General features: G+C 40.8%; 1 protein-coding gene across 1 annotated transcript in view; it reads right to left on the reverse strand.

Annotated features, from left to right (window-relative positions):
- The window catches only part of opcml (opioid binding protein/cell adhesion molecule-like), a 77,155-nt gene that overhangs the window by 39,509 nt on the left and 10,292 nt on the right, over window positions 1-27,354 (reverse strand). Inside the window, exon 2 of the mRNA XM_076274488.1 lies at window positions 1,940-2,172. Within this exon, the coding sequence (XP_076130603.1) occupies window positions 1,940-2,172 (233 nt within the window). The remainder of the gene's footprint in view (window positions 1-1,939; window positions 2,173-27,354) is intronic.

A 27,354-nucleotide genomic window follows, 5' to 3' on the forward strand; every position in this document is an offset into this window, starting at 1 on the left:
TAAATTCCATAGGTTGACTAACTTCCCTATCTCTCAATTTGTAAAGAATATTTTTTTTTTGTGGAGCCGGAAGAAGGAATTAGTTAGCCATTTCTCTAGACATGGCTTAAGTGTGTGAGTTTGCTTTAAGGTGATTCAGAGAGTGCCAATACTGTAGCAGTCTGTGTGGCGATCAGTCAACTCCAGATCAATTGCTCCATTCATGTGAGAAACTAATTAAGCTCACCTTTACAAAGACAAGTTTATTGCGGCTTCTCAAATACCCTACCAAATATATAACCAATTGATCTCAGAACAGAATCAGAGCTTGTTTGTGATGATGCAAGTATGACAGACATGCTGTTAACTAGGTCACCCTAAACTGTGTGAAATCTACTTCTCAGCGGGAGCATGGCCTTGTTACAGATCCCCAAACCAAGGCACAGGCTGTACGAACAGTCTAACGAACCAACCTCATTCAGCACAGCATTGGCATAGTGTCAGTTACAGTGAAGCCTTTTCACATGAAGGACATCCTCATATTATGTGCTGTGACCAGGGCAGTCTGCCAGACAGACCATCAGGTTTTGGCTGCCATGCAGGCTAATCACATACTTGTGCCATGACTGCAAGACAACAAAGTTGATGAACAGTGGCTGATTCAAGTCATTTGATTTACCGGCTGAGAAAATGCTGCATGAAATGTCGCCAAAAAAGCTAAAGGCCATCATGTGTCTCAGCACAATCTCATGACGGACACCAAGCAACCGACGGCAACAGAGGCATAGTCTGCCTGACATTTGGTTAAATGTTTGCAGAACCAGATACTCCTGTAGATGAAAATGCCTAACAAAACCAAATCTCTCACAAAACAATTCCATAAATAATAACAATTCAGTAAAATAATGATAAAAAAATACCTCTACAACTGCTGTCAGTCCACTGGCAACAGAGCAGAGAGGAATGTTTTAGTTGGGTTAGAAATGTTCAGCCTATCAAATGCAAGAAACAGAAATGCAGGCAAGCAACACAGTAAAATGACAGTCACAGGCTCCCGGGTTCAATCCCAGCTCCTCTCTCACTAATCAAATCATCCCTTTCAAAGATATTATACCTTTAGTTTAGGCATATTAAAAGCTCTCTGAATGTGATCATAAGGCTTTCATTTGTGAAGTTTTCTGAGTTGTCAATAAATGTTAAAACAGGATTAAATGCAGCCTATTTACCCTATTAAGCTACGAGCAGACAATGACTGCAACCCATTTGTCCTGTACACATAACACATACAATCATTTAATTTGGGTCTTGTTGACAGTTGATGCCCCAACGCCAGGTTTGGATCAAAGTTTACAACAATGGAACTCACATGTCATTAGTATTGACTTTCTATCTCTTCACATAATTTTTTTTTTTCTCATGATGGTCTAAAAAGCCTGATAATTGCATGGTAGAGTTAATTACTTTGGAAATTGCACAGGAGCATGAGCCACTGTGTGTTTTTTTCTGTCATGACTAAAAGCAATAGCCAGAGTCTGAGTGCTGGTATTTGATTTATCAAGCCCCTGTGCAGACACAAAAGCCCAAAGTTTATTCTCTGTGTTGTGTCTCCGAAATCAATACCCATCATCCATTTGAAATTAAACTCAGATTAAATCCAAACTGCATTGCTGAAAGTCACGTTTGAAGAGTCTCATTTAGAACATCACCCAGTCAAAAGGGCACTCGCGTGGCCCATTTTTCATTTATCTTTTTCATAGCACAAAGGCAGCAATGTCTTAATTAATCCCTGCCTTTCATGATATAATATTGCGATTTTCAGCTCTATTTAAGACTGTATTGACTGCCAAAGATAATGTGTTGTGGCATGTTAAATGGAAGCAGTTAGGCACAAAAAGCATGACCAGGCACACAAAAACCTTAACACAGTCACTTGGCTTCTAATGGAGAACGGGAAGCTTACCTTGGACAATTAGATGTACTTTTGTTGATTTTGGCAATTTATCTGACAGTATTGAACACACATACGGTCCTTCGTCATGCAAGTCCACGTTTTCTATTTTTATGCTGTACTCGGTGTGAACTGTGTCTAGGAGAATGACGCGGGGATCCAGTGACCATTTCTCATCTCCGGCAAATAGAATGGTGGTGCGATTCAGCCATGCTACTCTGGATACTTTGCTGTCCACACTGCATCTGTTAAGGTGGAAAGGACAGATAGGCAGGGAGAGAGAAGAAAACAAATGATGGCACATCACATCATATTTCACCGTGATTGAAACAGCTTAATCAAATCAAATGCATTGACAGGCAGACGTTACAATGGGCACAGAACATCACAAATATGTTATAAGCTCTGTCACTGAGGCAATAAGCTATAAGAGTTTTGTGTCTCATATTTCCAAATGATTGCAAGACGGAGGTCAACTCACAGAGGAGATTCTCTATGACATACGTTATGTTTTAGATTAAAGTACCGGTAACTGAATTTTCAAGGTTTTCGCCACCAATCAATTCTGGTTTTCAGGTAATCATATTATACTTATAGAATAATAAACTCTTTCAAAGTGCATGGCATAGACCATACACTGATAATTCACTACTGGACACAGGCAAATCCATGCCTTCAGTTATTTGACCTTTGTCTGATATTTTTCAAATAATATAGTATAGTGGACAGAGGCACCCTCCATTTGTTGGTCTATTCATATCACATTTGGGTTAGCAAAATCTTTCTGTGAGCTGGGAAGTGTATAATCGCATTCTAATCGCCCCTCTTTATAGCAAAAGTTGAGTGATATCTACAATCTGCACTTGTGAGTTTTGTCATAAACTGGGTTAGATATCTTATGCTTGGGCTTGATAAACTATACCGGAGGCACTCTCTAACCATGAAGGGCAGAAGTCTCTCTTTTAATGGGACCATTAATTCTGTGTGTGCTACGACCTCCAACAAAATATATGCTGTTCACTCAAGGGTATCCTGTTGTGCCCGTGGATGAGAACTGTACTGCATTTTGAGTTTTACCCTAATTTTGTTACAAATCTCAGCAACTGCAGCAAAGAGAGAAACTGTAAAATAGTATGCCTGATAAACGCTGATGTTAAATTGGATGAGTGCATCAGTGCTTAATGGCAGCACAGTAATCCCAGTTATTATTCTGTGTTCAGCTCAGAAGAGTGTTTGGGTCTGATATACTTCTTTTAAAAAAAAGTACTTTACAGTTCTTTCTCTTAGTTAATCAATTATTAAGTGCATACTGTAGTATCTGAGAATCTAATGCCACTTCATGTGAAGTGGGGCAGAATATAGCCTCTGAGTCATATGGCCATTCTATTCAACTTTAACTTTGCAGATATCATTTAGATCAATGCAGGATACTGCTGAGAATTTCCACCCCTCGGAAGATGGTGTCAGTGGATGGGCAAGCTGGCTCTAGCAAAGATAAATGACGGTTGGCCTCTGCTTGAAGGGGGATTGATGACCATCATTACTTTTGATGCAATGTGTGGTATCAACCTGGTTTGGCTCCTTGAACGTGACACACTCATAAATATCCCCTCCATGTCCCTCGAAGATACAAGCAATATCAGATTTACACCAAATCTAAAAAAAATACTTCTTGGTAATTCTGTTGGGAAATTAAACATCTTTTAATTTGGCCACAGAGGATTTTTATCCTGGAACCTATTCCACAGGTGAAACTATAAAAAATGAATCAAAGAGCCCAAGACTTGAATAGATAACATTGTTGTTAAATGTAGCTGAATTGAAATTAACTTTAGGCCATTGCAAATTTAAAAGCCAGCCCCTTCAGTTGTCTACACATGTTATTTATTCATACATTTTTTCACTGAAAAACACTGCCACCAACAGGAATATAAAGAATATAATCGAACATCACTTCTTATGACATAATGGCATCATTTACGGCACAACGATAATAACAAATTGTTGTGCAGCAGATTCTGATCTGATGTAGATTATCCAGTCATTCAACCCAGGTAGTCAAAGTAATGAGAAACCTACTGGCGAGTAAAAGAACACGCTCGGGTGAAAGGGAGCATTCAACTTGTTTGAGTGATTTTGAGTATGTGAGAGCCTCTCTGCTGCTGTCTGCTTTGTAGGCAAGCACCAGGGACTCGAACTGGATGCGGGCAGCTGCAGTGAGCCAGTGGGGGGCGAGAGAAAGATGAAAAGTGCTGTGACGTGTCCTCTTTGGCTGATTGAAGAGCAGGCTGGCAGCCACATTCTCAAACATCAGAGGGGGGGGGGGGGGAGGGGGTTTGATGGGACATGCCAGCACACCTGTTAATAGGGGCCATGCAGGGGAGAGGAGGCGAGAGGATGACGAGGAGGAACCTGAGAGAGGATTTCTATAGCACAACCTGGTCTTCAGAAATCCTCCCAAAAACAGAGGGGGCAGACATGGGGGAGAAACAGATAGACGATGAGCAGGTGATTTGGTCATCAATCACGACCACACAATCACACACACACACACACACACACACACACACACACACACACACACACACACACACACACACACACACACTCACACTCACACTCACACTCACACTCACAAACACACACACACACATGCACACACACACACACACACACACACACACGCACACTTAATAATATGAAGACAGATCCACATTCAGCAGACCCATGTGTGGACTGGTACTGGCTAAGGGTGCAAAGGTCATAGATAGATGAAAATCCTCTGTATCTTGGACCAAAGGGTAAGGATCACCTTATATATCTTGGGGCAGACTTTGGTGGGCAGGCACTAACTAACCCCTGTATCCTCAGCTGTACAAGGTCTCAGATGCCCTTAATTCTCAGGGCGCGCAGAAAGATAACCTCCTCTCAGCCATGGTGCAGAGGCGTAGGCACTAATTGCTCTGCTCCCATGAAAATAAACGAAAACAAAAGCCCCAAAGCTTTGAACTGAGCGGCACGTACGGAGGAGAGCACAGGAGATGCTGGCGAGAATGCAGCCTCCGCAAACCACCGTGGGGCCCTCAGCAACTGATAGCACCACAGACGGCGAAGCCACCTCTTGACTGTGTGATTTGCTTTGGTACAGAAGCGCCTCTTTCCTCCACAGGGGAGAATAGGAGATGGCGGCTTGGGTAAAAAAGAAAAAAACACTGAGGCCTTCTTTTTCACGGTGAGTCGCCTGAGAAGCGTTTCTTTTTTTTTTTTTTGCGAGGCTAGTTTTACTCAGTCCACTCTGCCGCCTCATGATCCATTTCTGCCACAACACTTCAAACACCCCCCCAGCTAAGAGAGCGAGAGGGGTCAAGGTTTTCTCTGGTCATTTCAAACTAGTTTCCAACAAACACCGTGATCACGTCACACACAGCTTGCATAGCTGCCTTGGTCTTGGTCTCGGTTCATTGGCAGTGTGACACAGTGCATTGGCAGTCTCTTTCATTGTCTCATCTGAGAGAGACACACTCGGTGTCCAGACCTAGACTTGGGTTGTCCAAACAATCAAATCCATTCATCCCAGTGATTTGGGCATGGTTCACAGTAGGGGAAATTAATAACTTAATCACTTAGCGTTCTGTCCTGCCGAAGATTGAAATTCAGTTGCATTAGGTAACTGGCCTAATTGCTCCTCCATTGCTATCTCTCTCCTTAAAGTAACAGTCTGTTCACATCCACACTGGCCTACTTTCGTCCTCTTTCTGTGAGTTTCCGTCTCATCAAACAGCATTCAAAGAACAGAGCACCACTTCATTCAACTAGAGCCTTTATGCACAGCACTAAAATAATACTCTGAGGAAAAATAACCTGATGAGCACTGGGTGAAATATTATCTTTTAGCATATGCATAAATGCAGTATGTATAAAGTATATATGTTCTCTCACATAAAGTCAAACAGATAGGCAGAGAGAGAGAGATAGATATTAAATCAACCAGAGGAGAAGCAGAACTTTATTACTTTAACCAGAATGCATGGTACTCACAAGGGTATAAAGCAGTGTTAGACTGTAAAGCATTCCACTTTTAAAACCCATGTTTCTCTCCTGATGCGTCTCTGACACCATAACTAGATGCAGAATGTAAGGAGAGTAGGGACAGTATGGAATGTGAACATGTATCTCAGTTATATTATGGCTGACCTTCCCGATAATATGATTAGAGTTATCTTATTACCTGTTGTTGTTTACACCTTGACTATAGACATTCAGAATAATTTATGAATGGCACATGAACAAGACTGGAAGATATATCTACGTAATAGATTTGATATCTATAATAGATATTATTTTATACAGTCCCTGAAGCACAGGGATCAGTGCATGAGTGGCTGATCTCATTTCTTACTACTGTCTCTCTCCCTGCCTCTGACAAATAAAACATTATTCCAACCTCTTCTCAAAGGCTTTACATACTCAGATGTATTACCCCAACCTCTTCTCAAAGGCTTCACATACTCAGATGTATTACCCCAACCTCTTCTCAAAGGCTTCACATACTCAGATGTATTACCCCAACCTCTTCTCAAAGGCTTCACATACTCAGATGTATTACCCCAACCTCTTCTCAAAGGCTTTACAAACTCAGATGTATTACCCCAACCTCTTCTCAAAGGCTTCACATACTCAGATGTATTACCCCAACCTCTTCTCAAAGGCTTCACATACTCAGATGTATTACCCCAACCTCTTCTCAAAGGCTTCACATACTCAGATGTATTACCCCAACCTCTTCTCAAAGGCTTCACATACTCAGATGTATTACCCCAACCTCTTCTCAAAGGCTTCACATACTCAGATGTATTACCCCAACCTCTTCTCAAAGGCTTTACAAACTCAGATGTATTACCCCAACCTCTTCTCAAAGGCTTCACATACTCAGATGTATTACCCCAACCTCTTCTCAAAGGCTTCACATACTCAGATGTATTATTTTCTTATGAGGTTGAGGTTGAAATGAGGTATCAAAGAAACTTATCTCAACATGATAGTGTTGATGCCAAAAGGTGTTAAAGGTATAGTCAGTGATCATACACAAGTACATTTTTTTGTCACATTCAGCAATCATCTCTTCACGCCCTGCTAGCTGCCCATTCCGTGAGCACATTTAAAAAAAAAAAAAAAACCTGTCCGCAGCAAAACAAAAACGAAACCCTGTGTGGAGTTTCTCTGGGAATACTGAATGGAGGGGTGAGCTACCTCCCTGTTTCATTTGGTCCTTGGATAAAATATAATGTACTTGTAGTAAAAATTATTTGGAAGTACGTACTGTAAACGAATGTGATTAACTTCATCAGTCTGTCTGCCTCATATTTGCATTAACTGATGATTGTGCCTGGTGAAGACACGCCTCGACCATTTGCAAATCAAGTCTTTTGTCATGTACGACGGCCCAGCTTTTGTCTTATGCCAGAATTCACCATAGGTGGTCGGTGCCAAATAAGTACGCATAGGTCCGGGGCGTGTCTGAACTTTTCCACTGGAGCAGACAAAGAGCCTACTAACAGGATAAAAGGCAGTGACATACGAGAGTCGTGAGGTGACTTGAACAGAGGCAACTCGGTTCATGTTCTCTTCCGAGCCGGCTTGTAATAAACCTTGGGAGCGTTCTCTCTCTCAACACATCTCAGTTCGGTTTTGCTTCCACGTAATTTTTAATTCTCACCACATACTTTGCTTTGGGGAAAAAAGCGTATGCTAATAAATTTAATTTGTATTACCCCAACCTCTTCTCAAAGGCTTCACATACTCAGATGTATTACCCCAACCTCTTCTCAAAGGCTTCACATACTCAGATGTATTACCCCAACCTCTTCTCAAAGGCTTCACATACTCAGATGTATTACCCCAACCTCTTCTCAAAGGCTTCACATACTCAGATGTATTACCCCAACCTCTTCTCAAAGGCTTTACAAACTCAGATGTATTACCCCAACCTCTTCTCAAAGGCTTCACATACTCAGATGTATTACCCCAACCTCTTCTTAAAGGCTTCACATACTCAGATGTATTACCCCAACCTCTTCTCAAAGGCTTTACAAACTCAGATGTATTACCCCAACCTCTTCTCAAAGGCTTCACATACTCAGATGTATTACCCCAACCTCTTCTCAAAGGCTTCACATACTCAGATGTGTTGCAGCGCAGCTGTAGTGCCCAGTGTACTGCTTTTGATAATGAATGCACAGCCGTATGTAAGTGTTAGCTCTTTATTATTCACAACACATCTACACACTTATACATGTGGCTACTTGCTAACCAGTCCTGATCAGACTTATTAAATGCAAGTCTTGTTCTTAATGCTACCACTGTTACTGTGTGATCTGTGTTGAGGTTTTTTACCAACTATGATGTTCTGTTTGACTTTCAGGAGCTCATGATATCAGTTCAAATTAGCAACTTATCCTCTGCCTACCTGCCTGGAGGGGGGAAAGACTGTCAGGGCGACTTCCAGACTCCAGAGGTGGCTGAGACAAGACGGCTTAATTATAGAGTCTCCCCATGCCACTATGCCACAGGAGTATGTTTTAAATAGAAGTAAGAGCGCTTAAGAAGTGATACCTAGAGAGATCATTTTAGTGACAGCCAGAATAGACTTCACAGCAGTCTCAGAGTGGTGGGAATGTATGCACATGTAAATGCTGAGGTGTGCTTCTAGGGCCAAAAAATGAGTCAGTTAAATAAAGCCTCGATTTGAAACATGATTGAGCAAAGGACTGCAGCCATTTTAATAGATTTCTGGGATACTGGGCCATTGGACAGCGCAAACAAAAGCAGAGATATTATGAAACTGATAACATCGCAGATAAAAAAGACTGCAGCAGGGGTCTCAAGGAGCTCATTCTTTACTTACTGCTTTTAAAAAAAGGCACTATGTAATAATGTGCAGCCAACAGATCAAAGTATTGATATGAAGCAACAGAATTACACATTAACATTATGAACGCACCAAAGGGTCACCTTTAATAATATGTGAAACTGAGCCTATTTATTTTCTTATGAGGTTGAGGTTGAAATGAGGTATCAAAGAAACTTATCTCAACATGATAGTGTTGATGCCAAAAGGTGTTAAAGGTATAGTCAGTGATCATACACAAGTACATTTTTTTGTCACATTCAGCAATCATCTCTTCACGCCCTGCTAGCTGCCCATTCCGTGAGCACATTTAAAAAAAAAAAAAAAAACCTGTCCGCAGCAAAACAAAAACGAAACCCTGTGTGGAGTTTCTCTGGGAATACTGAATGGAGGGGTGAGCTACCTCCCTGTTTCATTTGGTCCTTGGATAAAATATAATGTACTTGTAGTAAAAATTATTTGGAAGTACGTACTGTAAACGAATGTGATTAACTTCATCAGTCTGTCTGCCTCATATTTGCATTAACTGATGATTGTGCCTGGTGAAGACACGCCTCGACCATTTGCAAATCAAGTCTTTTGTCATGTACGACGGCCCAGCTTTTGTCTTATGCCAGAATTCACCATAGGTGGTCGGTGCCAAATAAGTACGCATAGGTCCGGGGCGTGTCTGAACTTTTCCACTGGAGCAGACAAAGAGCCTACTAACAGGATAAAAGGCAGTGACATACGAGAGTCGTGAGGTGACTTGAACAGAGGCAACTCGGTTCATGTTCTCCTCCGAGCCGGCTTGTAATAAACCTTGGGAGCGTTCTCTCTCTCAACACATCTCAGTTCGGTTTTGCTTCCACGTAATTTTTAATTCTCACCACATACTTTGCTTTGGGGAAAAAAGCGTATGCTAATAAATTTAAATATAAACATAAACATAAACAAATGTGACTTCCTGCACCTTCGCACGCTGCACCTTTATTCAATTGGTATTTATTGCTTTTGGGAAGAAGTGATTATACTTTATTATAATGTAGATTAGAGGTAGTCTATGGGCCTGTCCACACGGAGACGCTTTTTAGGTTAAACGCAGAGGTTTTGCTTCGTCTTGGCCGAGCGTCCAAACGAATCCTGTAAACGCACTGCCCGAAACCGCACTTTTTTGAAACCTGGTCCCAGAGTGGAAAAATAGCCCGTTTGAATTCGTTTAGACAGCGAAACCGCACATCCTGCTTGCGTATCGATGATGACATCGCCACACCTCAGCTGCCCTGGACTTGCACTTATAGTATTGCCTAACAATACTAGTTTTCATACATGACATTACCTACGATTACACTCCGTAAGATAAATATCACAACTGGTGCTGCACAGCACCGATAGCTTATGACTTGGTGGACTGAACACTGTTTTTCCCGGTGTTTTTTTATGCATTCTAGATACTGTCAGTGACGTGAGAGAACTTAAGTTATTAGGAAAGTGCGGTGTAAGTTTAGGCTACATTAATTTGTGCGTAGTGCCAGTGTCATTCATTTATTTTACATGTCTTACAACATATATACATGCATTCACAGTTGAGTGAAATCAGATATAAGCATACAAAGACGCTTAGAACTCACGTTAAGCCGATGGTAGCACACTGAACTCAAATGCGCGATTTGATGCAGGCAAAAGTATTGACTACTAACGAAGGTTTTATAGCAATATTATAAATGTGGCGACAGAATAGCCTAGAACTTGGGTAAGCCTTGCGTTTAGTAGCCTAATTGCGGTGATAGCCAAAACTAATGTGAATCACGGACTATCCTACAACTAAAGAAAGTAAAGGTGATTAGTAGGCCTACCTGCGTTAGCCAAATAAAGGACGGGACTGCACCCTTCACAAACCATAAAATAAAGTTTATTAGTTTTACAGTTGACTACAGTTGACAGTTCACCATCAGTCCACACAAACAATTCTGGTTTCCTTGCACTAGCCATTTCGTCGTAGCCTATTCTGTCTGTTTGTAAAGCGCAAGTTTTGGTCAATTTCTGTAAAGAAACAGTGCCACCTATAGGCCTGGGGTATGAAGTAACGTGTTGAGTCGTGTTGAGAATGATCCGTTTGGACGCAAATATTCTTGATACGGTTCCAGGGAAGACGGAGGAAAAAAAGATCGGTTTGGTACGTGTGGACTAGGCCTATATTTCCATGACAGCCTATTGAGGATTCTGGTTTTAACAGTCAGCAAAACACACGTAAGGGTTAATGGGTCTCACAGCGTATCAGAAGTTAATGCACGTTCGAGGTGACAATGGTAATGGTAATGATAATGCGTTACACCTCAAAGTGCATTAACTTCTGATACACACCCATGGAGCCATGGAGCCCATTATCCTGCTTGTACCACTGTTGCCACACTTGTACTGTCTTGTTTGGATTTCAAAGTCAAAGTCAAAGTCAAAGTCTGCTTTATTGTCAATTTCTTCACGTCAAGACATACAAAGAGATCGAAATTGCGTTTCCTACTATCCCACGGTGGAGACAAGACATATTTTACCAATTAGGTCCACAGACAAACATAACATTCAAGTAAACAATATAAAAAAGTAAAAATAAGAAGGCACATACAATGAAGAAATAAGAGCAGCAAAATTTGGTTGAAATTGTGCAATTGTGCATACAGTAGACAGTCAATATAATAGTGCAAGAGTCAGGCCAATAAATGGCTGAGGTAGTTTTGTTTGACCTAAGTATGCAAGTGGCATAGTGGTGCAAGTTATGTAAGAGCAGCAGAAGTGTGTTCATAAGTGTTCAGGACAACAGGACAACAACAAGTTGCAAAGTGTGCAAGTGTACAAGTGGAGTAGTGCAAGGCAGCCATTGTGGGTCCAAAAGTCCAGGATGTTATGTAGCTGAGGGTGGAGGGGGGAGAGGGGGGAGAGAGTTCAGCATCCTAACAGCCTGGTGTATGAAGCTGTTGGTGAGTCTGGTGGTGCGGGAGCGCAGGCTTCTGTACCTCTTCCCAGAGGGCAGTAGATCAAACAAATTGTGAGCGGGGTGACTTGCATCACTCACAATTGTGGTCGCCTTGCGGGTGAGGTGGGAGGTGTAAATGTCCTTCAGGGAGGGGAGTGAAGCACCAATAATCCTTCCAGCTGTGTTCACTATGCGCTGCAGGGCTTTCCTGTTGTATTCAGTGCAGCTTCCGCCCCACACAGCGATACAGCTGGATTTCTTTCTGCCACACCGACACATTTCTTACCTTACTGGAAAGCTTACTAGTTCTATGGTGGTTGCTACGTTAGTTCAATCTCGTTTGTTGCCAAGCTAGCATATTCCAAGATTCTGTTGAGCCTTGACTTTTGAAGTCATTGTTTTACTTACTTAGCCTGGAGATTCCAGACCCAAATCCAAAAGATTAAGGGTCTGGCCATGAATAATGTAATGGCCCAACTGGAGGGGCGGCACCAAGCATGCATTTGAAAATCTCACAGCACGCAATTGGATAACACTACAGGACCAATGTTTACTGACTGATTTCGGACTTCGACGCAATTGGATAACACTACGACTGTCATCTGTTTAACTCGCCTCTGCCCCGCCTATATCAGATACACCAATGTGATTGGTTCCTTGCGATACAAGGGATAAAAGTAACGTGCATCATTACTCATTGCCAGAGTGACTCGCTGAGCAAATTGAAATTGTGCTCCCGCGAGAACTCTGGATTCCCATTACTTACTCCTAATACAGTGTAACCAGTAAGCTAAAAGCCATCTCAGTCTATGTCACAATGTTGCTATACGTCTGTCAGATCACTAATTCGTACCTACTGTATGTGGCAATGTGACAGTTAATTTAAACTTCACAACGACTTTGGCGAATTGATATAGGCCTACAAGCGTAATGTGGCCAACATAGTGGAAGAGATTTGCGTTGTTTTGTTACCACCATGAACGTGCATTAACTTCTGATACCCAAACATTCCACCGTCCTTCAACCCTTATTTTACTGAAGTTCTAAAGAGCACATCACAACAGGAAAGTCAACCAAGCAGTGGGATAAGCACCCTTACCATAACAAAATGATTGTGTTTTCAGGAATGTGCTAACGACAGCTATTAATATGAATGTATTTTAACTTCTAAGTGTGAAGGTCATCAAGACCTCATCATCAGTGTATCATGATAAGAACGTACTAAGGACAGCTATTCATATAAATGTATTTTAACTTCTTGGTGTGAAGGTCCTAATCACGACCTCATCATCAGTGTATCATGAGTAAGTCATCAGTATATAATGAAAACATAATGCTAGTGGTATCATCATGAATTATTTACAACCAGCTATGGACAACTCAGAAACCTCATTCAGACTTCTGGAGGAATGTTAGTGAGGGCGAGGTTTGGTTAAGACGTAAAGCCTGCCATATGGTGATAAGGTGGAACCTCTTTTAGGCCCAGCGCTTGACAATCAATTGAATGGATTTCTAACACAAGCAAACTAATCTTTTATTTACAAAGTGAGATTTTCTCCTTTCATGCTGAAGGGCTTTTATTTTTCAAAACAACATCAGTGGGAGATTCGCAGCAGAGACAGCTACTACCAATATCATATCCAAAGCACTTTTTCATCACTCTTCTTTGATGTGTAAGGTTGAATTTAGAATGCAGCTCTTGCCTGCACTGACAATAGGGTGTGTTGCCACTGGTCACTGTTTTAAAACGGTAATAAAGAAACAATGCACCTTTTCATAGCATAAATGCATGTCCAGAAGAGGCCAAGGTACATACAGTACGCTTACAAACGCGCACATACGCTTTAATCCATGTAGAATGTCAACACATGGAAGTAAACGGGAATAGGCAAAGTCAATACAATGCAGGTTCTTTTACAGAATTTCCAGTATTCAATATTTCTCATGTTCAGAAATACCTCTTTGAGAATGTATGCGGTCCAAACCTATTACAGAAGTCATGCACAATTACTCTCTCTCTCTCTCTCTCTTTCTCTCTCTCTCTCTCTCTCTCTCTCCCGCCTACAGTACTTCCAAATGTGGAGTTTTGATTCAAACACTGTAGGTCACACTGTTAACACGACTCTAGTTGGAAAATAAACATAATGACAGTGTTGACGTTATTCTGCTTGACACGCAGCACATCAACACTAAATGAAGTGGGCTGAAGGCAGGTACCCTGTGGATGGAGATGTTCCCACTGACCTTACACTAGTGAACTCATATGCTGGCCAGCGTTGTTTTAGTGAGACCTGTTTTTAATTACAAGTTCATGTCAAACTATTTCTACTTGATGTGAGCTGATAGGTGTCCCCATTCTTCAGCTTTGGCAAGTGACTTAGTTTCTTCTCTGATTTGTTGCTGTTTAATATGAATGAATTGGTCTCATATTATGATGGTGTTTGATCTATGGTGTTGATCTATTTGTAATTCCAATTAGTAATACTGTTTTTCTTTTATTTTTTCCCTTTTCTTTATGTTATCATGCTGATTGACACTTATCTGTAACATTCAGAAATTTCATAACAGGTCACATTTTTAGACATTTTCAAAAGAGCTTCTTGATGTTACTACAGATTCTAAAATCGTATATATCACTGTCACACAAAAAACGCAGTAGGCTTCATGTGTGTGAGAAACTTCTTTCAATACCACCATTCAAAGAAAACAAGCTAAGAGAAAGTTGAATCAGGAAATGAGGCCTTGTGTTTTGTGAGGCCCAGTTTGAAGAGATACAAAAACAGTAATCAACAATGACAAACATTCCCCATGAAGATCCATATACAAACCATCAGTGACAGCTACTTAATGATGTAGTAGGGCTCTGAATTAGGCATGTTGGCCTATTTTGTGTTGTTTGCTGATTGCTGTCACACAAAAATAACAGCAATTTAGTCAGAGTGTTTCTGCAGTCTTGACAATGAGTCACAATGAACACAGAATTAAAGCAATATTAACATGGTGCCAAAACAGACACTTCAATATTGCCCTTGAAAAAACTTAATTGGCATTGATGAAAAACATTAATCTGAAAAATAGGCATCAATGACATCAACAAGGGCATCACTTGAATGGACACCTGAAATGAACTTTGGACACTGAAAAGATGTTTTGATGATGTATTTGGTTTCATTCATTCGTGTGTGCTTAGCTAGGAATGGTAGTTTCCCATCAGGGTTTAAACTGCCAGTGCAGATTCTTCTAGATGCTTTGCATTATGGCTTCCAACCCAATGACAGTACTTGGCCATTGGTCTGACCATGCCCACTCAGAGATCCCCACTCAAGGATACTACATAAATAAATCAACAAGCCCAAAAGATTATTTGTCACTATCAGTGTGTATATAGAGCAGATTTTGGATGCTGCTCATGATACTGAATCTACACTTCATTCACGCAGCCCTACTTTCCCTCCAACAAACCTCAATCCATGTTAATCAGCTCAGTAACGCGACAAAAGTAATCAGAATGCAACCAGTTTCACTCAGGGATTAACTGGGGCTCTGTGTACTGTTAAAATGACCCACACCCGCATATGACTATACTAATCACCACACACTATAACAACAGAGATAATAATAAATGAAAACTTTGAAATGTTAATCAACATTTTTTTTGACACTGACAAATAATATCATAATAACAAAACAGGCAGGTATTTTTGTCTTTGTCATCAATGTCATTATGCCCACGATCAACTTTTAACACAGTGAAAGTAAAGAAGGATGACCGCACGCATAATGAGATTCTAACAAGCCGTTTTGACAAATGCAAATGTCGGTTAATGAGACTTCATGAGAAGCTAAAGAGGTCAATTTCATTTAAAAGTTGGACTCATGAATCATATCCTCAACAAGCTCTGCACTCCAGAAGGTGGTCACCTCAAGTAGCTTTTGGTATTGCTCTGCTTCCCTGTGCACATATGTCATCAATTAGGCATATGGGCAGCACATTCCATTCTGTTCTTTCATACAACAAAGTTTCTACTCTTACAGAAATTAAAGTGACACGATTTAGCAATTCCCCTTTTTGTTATTTTTTTTATTTAGCACATAGGGGTATCCAATTAGTCTAAAACTGTTTAAAAATTCAACATCCCATAACAACAGCATGACAGTGCAGCACCAGGTGTTACATGAACCCATCTGTAATGTCAGAGACTCCATTCTCTGTACTCTAAGTCAATGTAGCATCAAAATTAATTTGAAGCCATTATTTTAAAGTAAAAGAACCATATTGCACTGATTGACAGTAAACAGTAAAAGGTTCACGTTTCCCAGTTGGGGTGTAAATTGCCAGAGACCTCTTCATTTGATAATACAATGGCATTTGTCTTGAATGAAACCACCTTAGAAGCAGAGTTGCAACCATTAGGCTGCCTACCTGTTAGACTAAATATCTATCCATGGCAGAATGTGTTTCCTTCAGAGCTCCACTCGGCATGTGCTGACCCGTAGCACCAGCTAAACGATGTGGGTCATGACTCGAGAGTTTCCCATGAGGGGTCAGCACGGATGAGCCAGCAGGGCAGCAGAGAGAGAGAAAGAGAAAGAGACCTAAACAGTTCTCTCTACTTCACATAGAAAGAGCAATAGCACAGAAAGAGAGAGAGAGAGAGTGAGAGAGAGAGAGAGAGAGAGAGAGAGAGCGCTCCGCACAGAGAGAGCAGCAGAGAGAAAGAGTGTTTTCTTTGCTCTACATAGACAGAGCTGTGCCAATGGCCCAGAATGAGGGAAGGAGGGAAGAAAGAAAAGAAAGAAAGAGGGTTGGAAACAGAAAAAGTTGGGTGAAAAAAAAAGAAAAGATGAAGGGTGATAAAGAAAAGGGAAAAGGTATAGAAAGAAAGAAGGGTGAACAACGGGATGAAACAAAGAAAGAAAGAATAAAAAAGGAAAAGGAAAGGATGAAGGGTAAAAAAGAAAGGATGAAGGGATGAAGTAAGTAAAAAGAAGGTAAGGAAGAAAGAAAAAAAAATTGAACTTGTCGCACTGATTGAAACCACTTCACAAATCCCACAAAAGTACAGCATGAATTGCTATAAATAACTATTTTTTAAAGAACACATTGAAAAGCTAGTTTTCCATTCCATTGGAAATTTGATGAGCTGGCACATGTGCCTATTAACACAGGTGCGTGCACATGCACACACACACACACACACACACACACACACACACACACACACACACACACACACACACACACACACACACAGAGTCAATACTCTATTTCTGCTAACCATGAACTTTAGTTTCAGTGAGGTTAATCTGTCTATAGTTCCTGAGAAAATGCCCATGAAAACGTTTGGCTCTTAAAGGTGCAGTCGGCAGCTTTTGTGGTCAAAAAATGGAAATGTTTCTATGTTGTGGTTATGTAATGTTGAATGCATAATTGCACACGCATTACTCTTTTGGCTTTGTTATACTTTGCAGGTGTTTCATTGTGCTTGTGACATTTTTAAGGCAGAGACCCAGAAGCATTGAATGCAAAAGACTATCACACACAGCTTTATATCCCCTTTATGTTTCCTTTAGAAATATTTTTTTATGTTGATCATAAAAACAGCAAACTACACTAAAATGTGTATATTTTCCCCATAGGATAGCTGAATAATGGGGAAAATATTCCTGGTAGGCCCATACCATCAAGACTTCCCTCAGAGCAAATAAGCTCTTGTACCATGACTGCTATATCTTCAGACAAAATGAAAAATACACGCAAGCAAGCAAAGCAGGACTGCTTTGCGAAGTCAGCCACTGATTCAGATCATTTCAGGCTGCCAGCTCAGTGATAGCAGGGATAGAGATGCTATGACGTTTACAGAATAACATGACACTATAGATCGCTCTGCTGAATCAGAGCTGGTGTCAGCACTATATACCCAGAAATGCAGTGACTCTGATTTCTCTTCCCTCAACTAAATAAAAATTAAAAACGTTCTTTCGTATTATCATGCCACGACATTCAGGTCATCACATATACTGTTGCATTTCACACACAGAGTAGAATACAGTACCGAAGTGTGACGTTCTGTTTCCATGACGGCAGTGTCAATGGATCTAAATAAACTTTCGAAGTGGCTTCGAATGTAGACATGTGGCATCATTTCTAGCTAATAAATTGTTTTAAATGTAGGCTATAGCCATTTAAACGTGTATCAGATCAACCAATGTTTTAGAGGTGCTGAGGAACGTTAAATGATCAAGAATGCAGTTGGTCTTTGCCTTCTCCCTTATTCCTGCTCTCTCTCTCTCTCTCTCTCTCTATCTCTGTGTGTGTGTTTGTGTTGTAGCAAACACATCTAACACCCTTGCACTCAATTCAGTCTTCCACCCTAAAATTTACATAATATTCAGATGAATAATTCATGCTCACAATATATTTTAAAAGCATATATTCATGCACTATATTTACAAAGCCGGAAACAAGTAAGTAAGTATTATTTTTCTCCACCCCCCTCCCCCCTCCATCCAGTCCAAATTGCCTAAGCCCATGCTAAGTGCGATTTTTATGCTGTGCTCAAACCACCTCCGATACACAGGGAATTACTGTGTGATCCAAGAAACTGTCATCTGGCCCCAGTGCAGATTACACGTATGATCTCAGTACTATTAATAACCAGCCAAATCACCATCGGACTCAGATATGAACCTTCAAACCTTTTGTGTACACGCCATTCAGACTTGCACTTCTGTACAAAAAAAAGGGAAAATGGTTGATGTGTGAGCTATAGCTATATGAAGTGAGTGAAGTCGTCTCTCCAGTCTAGCATTGTATAATGTGCTGCATCTGATTAAGTATTAATGAGCGTTGGCTGTGAATATGGCTTGGCTTCTCCAGCGCTGTGCTTTCTGCCTGATGTGTGAAACTCCTAAAGCCAGAGACGCACACTGCGGTGTCAAGTGGGGTCCAGAGCGCAGCACTGGCTGTGCTCTTATCTTCACACATCACTGATGCTATCACCCGGGTTTTGACACGCCTCGCTTTCCAAGAAACCTCGCAGGCCTTCATCTCCACAAGAGTGACCTGTTAGGATGAGAGGGGCGTCGAGTGACCAGCAAGAGTGGAAATCATAATTATGGAGCAAATATTTGCCATCATATTGATGTACTGTATGTAGTAATACCACTCACACAGACACATAGACACACGCAGACACACACACAACCAGACACACACAAGAACACACTAGCACACACACATAAACACAGAGAGAGAGAGAGAGAGAGAGAGAGAGAGAGAGAAAAAAAGACATACACATACACACACACACACTGTATGCATACACTCACACTGAAACACACAGAGCCATACGCAGACCTTTTTTCTCACACGCTCTCTCTCACAGACACACACACACACACACAAACTGCACAACACACGATAACAATGGAGCACTCTGGCCCCTGTGCTCTGCAGTGTTTTTGCATTGGGCGATGGCAAGAAGAGCAATTTCACAAATCCACAAGCAGCTATCAGTAAATATACAACTGTATAAGCTCAGGGGCCCCAGAGAAGGTTGTTCTCTTCGAATACCAATTTCATGACTGAATAAAGTGGCGCCTCGTGGCTGACAAACCTCTGGTAAATATTTGGTCTCTCAGCGTAGGGCCCCTCTGAGGAACTCATGATGATGATAATACTGCTGGTGATAGACTACTCGTGTTAAAATTCATGATTCTGTTCAATCTAAATTCAGTCATGGCAATTCAGATGCCGCCGTGTACTGTATCACCAGATTGAAAAAAAAAAAAAGGTTCAGTCTTGGGGAAAGCCTAAAAGTAAATGAATTATGCATCTCGCTTTTTGAGTGTTTTACAAAGTTTTTTTTATAATTCGAAAAGTGTTAAAAGTGTATGTGGAAGATAGTACCTTCTAGAGGTTTATGAAGGTGGAATGGCTCGTCCTTGGGTCCGGAGCTAATTTTATCTGATGCGCGGACACGGTCTGGAGGCATTCTATTATTTGCAGGACAAATGTGCCACCCCTAGGCAGACAAATGAGTCCAATGCACTCTATGGAGAATAACATCATTGACCCTTTCGCTCTTACAGTCATAGATTATCTCTGTTGTATGTTTCCCCACCTTTCCACACCAGACACACAGAGAGAGAGAGACACAGACATGGAGGAAAAGAGAGAGAGAGAGAGATAGAGAGAGAGAGAGAGAGGGACATACACTCCTGTATGCATTTACAATTTAATATACTGTATAAATCATTACAAATTAAACTTCTCACTCACTCGTAACATTCACAGTTCCACTGCAATGTTTGCTTGGAGCTTGAAGGTTTGAATGTCCATACACAAAAACAAAAGGTAATACTGAAGATGACACATCATATAATTGCCACTATTAATTTTGCTGTTGTTGACCTACATTTGTCTTTTATTCCTCTCTAACGCAAAGAATATCTCACTGTAGTGAAGTGATGATGATCATTATGGTTTGGATGATGATGATGATGGCAACTGGAATCATCATTATTACCTTTGCTTTGTTGATTTCTGTGTGTTTGAATCTTTCTCTCCCTCTCTCACGTGTGGTGGTAAAGGAAGTCACTGAGACGTCAGGCCGATGATGTAGTGAGATCACCCTTCCTCAGAGGCTCCTGCAATCCCTCACGCTGACACACGGGTCAGGAGGTGACCACTCAGGACTACATCATCCAGCCTGCCTCGCTGGGACCTTGTGCAAGTGACATGTTCCTGTCATTTATGTATCCCTCGCTGGCCTTATTTCTTTATTATTTATTTATTTGAATTGCTGCATTTATTTCATTACGTAGTTCATGTTTTGTGATTTGTATGCGAATCAACATAGCCAAGCGTCTGTCTTTAACCTTGTTTTGTAAATATCTGCCTTGATGAGTAGGACTGCCACTGGTATTTTTATAATTATACTATTACTATACTATAATTATTTTATTTTTGAGTCTGTTTGAGTAGTTACTGCAAAATGTACTTGATTAGATCTCTGCAAATGCAGTTTTCTAGACCTTTCTTCCTCTTTTGGATGCACTCTTCTGTAAAGTCAGTTTCTCAGCACAACATCACATAGACTAACGGGATATAACTCTTTGCCTCAACATTTTCGGCTTCTTCTGTCAAAAAGATCTGTAAACATCATTTGTAGCACTATCAAATACAACTGGCCTTCAGCAAAGGTCAGGTCTTACTAGTACTAATGCTATAGTGTGTGTGTGTAAACACTCTTTTCTGTTCATTATTTCATCATTATTTTCTTTGCCAAATGAGAGACATAATGTGGCCATGGAAAAGCTTTTGCTTAGCTATCTGGGAAAACGATCTGCATATTTGCTTTGCTTCCCATGCTGCAAGGCTTACGTTATATATCTGTACAGCACCTCAGAGAAAATGAACTTCAGCATTGTAGCTCATAAATTATGAAAGCGTGTCTCAGGAATACATGTGAAGGTGAGCATTGAGCCTAAACTACCATCTATAATGTGGTACACAGGGACACATAAACAGCAAAATAAACTGATTCCCACTAGTAGCATGCAATTAAACATGCTCTGTTGTGATCAGGACACAAATCTGCAGACTATGTACTGCATATTGCTGGGATGAGACGCTGTTGTAAAGGGATGAGGGGAGCTATGTTGCATTCATTGATCAACACAACCCTACACTGCAACACTAATCAGGCATTAGGATCGACCATGGTGATCCCCTGCTCACATTACTAATGCATAGTGTGTTCCTGTGCCATTACAGGCTGTGTAAAACTGTCCAGACAATACTTCTCAATTCATCAGTTCCAAAAGCTTGTTAAATCATCTTCTCAGATCTTATTGCCTTCTTATAAATATTCATGAACAATGTTATTCTTTTTTTCTTTTAAAACACATTTTTCTCTGTCTGCACATCAAACAGGGAAATCAGGAATGGTTCCCGTACAAGCCAGTGCAGTGGTAACATTTCACATAAGCGAGTAGAGGCTGGCTTCATACCAGAGACAGCGGCATTTTACACCCATACAGAGAGAATGCAGCATACGCAACATGATCAAAAAGCATGGCAGCCGTCTCTGCCGAAACCAATACTGGATACATTTCTGACAGCATTTCATTTCATTGTAAACACGAGAATTATGTACACATGAGTGTAAATAAATGTTTCCTGGAAGCAAGTAGGAAGTCATCCAAATAGCATGACTGTCTGTACTTGGAGGAGATCTGCAGATGATCAGGGTCAGATCTGGGCCCGATCCGTTCTCATTCTCAGCAGCTACCAGGGGCCCAATAAAACCAGGGCCCAAGTCCCTAACCCAGAGAGTTATGGGATGTGGATTGATATTAGCCAGTCGCCATTAACTCTGCAGAGCTTAATTAATTGTCTGAGCATGTGGGTGGGAGTGATATGATGTGCTTGTGGTGATGCTGTTTGGGACGTTCAATAAATCTCTCTCTCTCTCTCTCTCCCTCTCTCTGTCTGTGTATGAGCCTGTTCAAAAAAGCACAGCTGACCTGCTTATCTTCCTGCTTAATGTCGCTGTTATGTAATATTCTAAGTTCAAGTAATTTGATTGAAAATGAACAGTCTACTGGGTTGATATATTAGAATGTGTGGTAATAAGCAAGATTGTACAGAGCAATCAGATTGTACAAAGCAGGACAGAAATCAGTTGAATGGTTGAGTGGGTGCTCAGTAAGGTCCATGATCAAAATAAATGTTCATGGATGACTTGTGTATTTCTATTGATTTTGTTGCCATGCTCTCTTTTTTCTGTGAAAAATGAACTACATAATATTTGCATTCAGAGTGTGTATTTTACATGATATTTACCCATGTGCACTTTACTGCATGAGGCTTGAGCTACTCCCCCAGACAGTAACTCAATAACTAAGCAATAGATTTAGATAAGGACAAGCTGGTCAGGGGACTCGCAGAAGCAATACTTCATATTTGTTTCCTTCTTAATTGCAGTGGGAACTGTCTTGTTTGGTGAAGCTGTAGCATTTGGCTTGCAAAAAAAGTCTGCCACACTTCATTTGCTTTGACAGTCCTGGAATAGCTTATAGATAAGCCAAGACAGAACAGCTGCGGGAGTTCGGAGGCTGGACAAGGGGCCAACTCAGCTTTAGCATCCGGAAGCATCTCTCCAACTACTTGGACAAACGATGTGTTTTAACCATAGACTGTATATATAGAACTATGGTTTTAACTGTCTGAAGCTTCAGTTCGTGCATCACCTGCTGTTTTTACAGGCTTCAGTGGAAATGTTTCATCTATGACAAATATGTAGTGCAGCACATGCACCCACAATAATATGTGAATTTTAATTGCATATTCTATGTAGGAAACAAAATTGCATGTTGATCTGTTGATGGGAAAAACATACAGTAACATGGAGTGATCATTACGTAAAATTAAAGGCACTTAATTTCTTTTTACTTTAAGCCTTCAGCAATACACTAGAATGTGTAGTGAAGTGTAATTAATTAATTTATGCCCTATTTGTACTCCAAAAAATGAAAGTGCAATTTCAATAGAATGTATTAAGTGGATGGAGAGTGAAGTGTAACTTGTAAATGAGCGTGGTGGTGACCACCCAAACGAGTGAAATATAGATTGCAATAAAGCTAATCAATTCATTTTTCCTTGCGACAGCAGTCAGTTATTTGTCTAATGTGGTTTGAAATCCTTCCCAGATAATTGGGTTCCACAGTCATCTTCATCCATATTAATGAGCCGTTCTGACTGATAGACTTGGACGGATTCCCTCAGATGCGCCGACTTCGGCGAGGAAATTGTGCAGAAATAATTTGCAGAGACATTTGGGGTAACCGTGTCAGGTAAACATTTAATCTATTTAATCTGTACTGCACAGGATATAATGGGATGGGGTAGTGAAGGCTTGGCTGCTAGCACTGCACCAGTGGAACTCTCTATAGGATAACGGAGCACATCAGCCGAGCGTTATCCTGATTGCCTTTTCCTGGGCCAGTGAGGAGCTAATTACTGAATGTGGCTAACCCTGCAAGTGGACTGTAAGTAATATATTCAGATGAATCTCCAGTCAGTTAATCAGGACAATGAAAGCCACTCATCTGATAGCCCTTATCACATTTACCTGCATGCCTGTGCATGACATTTTTATTTCTGTTGGCCTATAGCGTGAATGATGGAAATGACCTTGGCATAAGTGTGAATTCACCTTGATGCTATTTTGGCCATAACCCAAATAGAGGAAAAAGTATTATCAAATAATGGGCGAGTATAGAAAATAAAACTCAACACAAAGTGTATATTTGTATATCTCTGCCTGTCATAACCCTTGACAAAATCAGACCTTGACATTTGACCCCATGAACTTGAGCATCTAATCACATCATGTAGCATTTCTAAGGAGCGATCAGTCAGTGAACAGTCAATATTCCTGAACATTGCTATACACAAACAGTGTGTTATAATACGCAAACTGTGTGTTTAATCTCTTAAGCACCCTGCATATACTCTGTGGTCCTTATTTCTCCAGCATAGTCCAGCATATCCCATTAAAATGTGATGCTCAAGACTCAGATGCTAGTTTTCTAGCAGACAGGCTCCATTTGCATCCATGTTAGCGTGATTAGTAGACACAGTCTAATGACAGTTAGGCACTGAAGTGGTACTACTGTAATTGGCTCAAAAAATGAGTGTCCGCTCCTCTCCTCCCTTCCCTTGCCTCAACCCCCCCCCCCCCACCCCCCAATGCACCCAACACCCCTATTATAACTGATTATGATTTGTTATTGATGTAGATAGATGCTGATTCCCCACTGCATATTGCCTCTGACCGTTTGAATAAAACAATGCTGAAGACTGTGTGGTGTCAGTCACCTCTGGATCACAGTGGGGAGTTGAGAAGTGAATGTGGAATTAGGGCTGTATGCTGTATGTTGATTGTGTACTTCACATGAAAGGAAACCTTGTATTTACAGTGTATCTGTTCATTTTTATGCATAAACACCTACGGTAAGCTTCACGAACGCAAACACCAAAGTTTTTTGTACCTTAAAATAATGTTTCCAAAATCGTTTCAGTGGTTCATCAACTCGCAACAGGGTGAACGGCACTACGGGTGCATTCGCTTCGCGGCCCTCTATCAGCTATAAGCGCACTATGTAAGTTTGCCAGATCGGGAAGCGGATCTGTAGTTTGATGGAATGAGACATAAGAAACTACAAATTTGACTTGCATCTGATGTCGCAATACATCATGCTTTCATAAAATCGTGCAACATATTCTACCTTGTCTGTGGATATTGTTATTTGCAAAGCCGGTGCTGGATAAACAAATAGCGTGCGTGCGACAGAGGAAAAGTTCTGCTTTAAAAGTTGCTTTAAGGTTAGAATATTTGCTGAAGCCTCTATTGTGCAGTGACCCTGACCCATCATACTGCAACGAAAAACATGCAAATGGACAAAACAAAAGCAAATGAATCATGTCATCCATTTGAAAATACATGTGCAGCATTTAGAAAACATGCTGCAAATTTTAACAGCAGGACACATCACAGGAATGTGCCGCTTGCAGGTGTTCTATTCATCTGCAGTACATTCAAGGCCATCATTGTATTTTGTACAAATCTTCACTAATGTGTCTTTGCATAGTTAACAGCAGAAATGGTTCAGTTTTAGTGTTTGGCATTTAACTGTGAATAGAATAACATTTATAAAGCAACATTTTTTGCTCCTCAGTACTGTAACAACATCTTGAATTTCTATGCTCTCCTACCCATTTCTGTATATTTAGCAGAATTCCCTATAGTGTATTTACCGGTATTTGCATCATTTGGTGAAAATGTTGGTGGGGAAACACACATCTTTTTAAACACATTTTTCGCATTCGAATAACCGGACAGACTACAGGAGGAGTGGAGAGAGACATAAGTGCCTCGAGGTAAAACTTAAAAAGACTTTGAATTAACCTCTAGCAGAGAGTGACACAGTGCAGAGAGATACACTACTGGATGGCCCTGTTCCCATTTAAAGCACTGCCTGCCCCCCTTTCCTGTGTTGAGGAAGGGACTGCACCATCTGCTTGAGTATTTCATATCTAAATGTAATAAGAAAACAAAGGAGGAGGCAAAAACAAACCCGATAAAAAATCAAACTCTTTACCCGCCTTTTGTTTCATTGATTTACCATGCTGTTGGAATTCACCGGGCTGGGGTGCTTGGTCATATCCACTGGGCCATAGCCCATAACTATTCAGAAAACAACAAATTCCATACAACTAGCACAAAAAAACAACAGTTATCACACAATCTTTCTACACACTCTCTGCCCGGCAGTCTGTTCTCCGAAACTCCACTTCACACATTTCCTCCTCCATAACCATAAACCTGCTCCACAACCAGTTCAGGCCAGTCCTATTTGTCAGATTCTACAAATAGCTGAAGATTGGGCTGGCCTGTCTGATTCATGTAGACTGCCAAAGCAACTCAAACCCATATCAGAGCACGACCTCCCTGACCTCTACTCATACTTCACCAGCTTCTCAATGCCATGCCCGCAAGCCCTGTTTTACACCCATGGCCAGCCTCCATCTCCACCTCTATCTCCACCTCTCTCTCACTATTTCTCTCTTTCTCTCTTTCTCTCTCTCTCTGTCTCTCTCTCAGACTTTGATGTTCTACTTAGCATCTGACTCACTTCCTAATCACATTACCAATGGCATACTACATTTCTTAACTAATGATGAATTCATAATTAATTAGCTTTACCTTGAATCTACAATATTTACCAATGAATATAATAATCTCTGTTTTCACTTCAGCTACAGTAATTGTATTTCACCATGTATGATTGCTGTGTCCCCTGGCTGGCAGTGGGTTTGGTGTGTGCTGTTCCCACTGAGAGCCTTTCTTCTCGGCTCAGCCTTCTGTGTGCATGCATGGCTGCATGGCTGCACAAGGATTTTGTCTGGAACAAGACTAACTGCACAGCCTTGAGGTGAGTCTGGCGTGTATGTATATTTGATGGAAGTGGTACTGAACTAATCTGGTGCCTTTTAGATGTCTGAAAGTAATTTCGGAAACATGCGTTATCATTTTAGAGTTTTACATTAACCAATGTTGAACACAATAAGTAAGGTCACTGTTTGCAGTTAAGAGTACCGTGTGAGTAATTTAGCTCAGATAAAGTCAGTGTAACCTATTTAACATATTAAACACATATGAAATTGGATGATCTGCATGGAAATATTGATTAATTCAAACTACAATCATCCCATTAACCTGTATATGAAAAGGTTATTCCTGCTATCTGTTATATATTACATCCCTTAAGTATAAGACCTTTCTAAGGCATTCTAAGTGTCTGTTGTAAGTAAGGGAATTAGGGACTCCCTCTCCAAATGACTGTGTGCTGCTCTTACACAAACACTTTTAGCAACAAGTTACAAAGTTAAAGAGGACATTGCTAGTAGTCAACAGTCAATTTCAAATGAATATTGGTGCAGGTTATTTTTGTCAGAAACGATCATACTACACTGTGTAGCACCCACGTTATGTAACT

This window comes from Alosa pseudoharengus, unplaced genomic scaffold (assembly GCF_046254945.1).
Source record: "Alosa pseudoharengus isolate Yale_2024_CS ecotype anadromous, Long Island Sound unplaced genomic scaffold, YU_APseudo_1.1 YU_APseudo_1.1_scf_8, whole genome shotgun sequence".
Taxonomy (NCBI): domain Eukaryota; kingdom Metazoa; phylum Chordata; class Actinopteri; order Clupeiformes; family Clupeidae; genus Alosa; species Alosa pseudoharengus.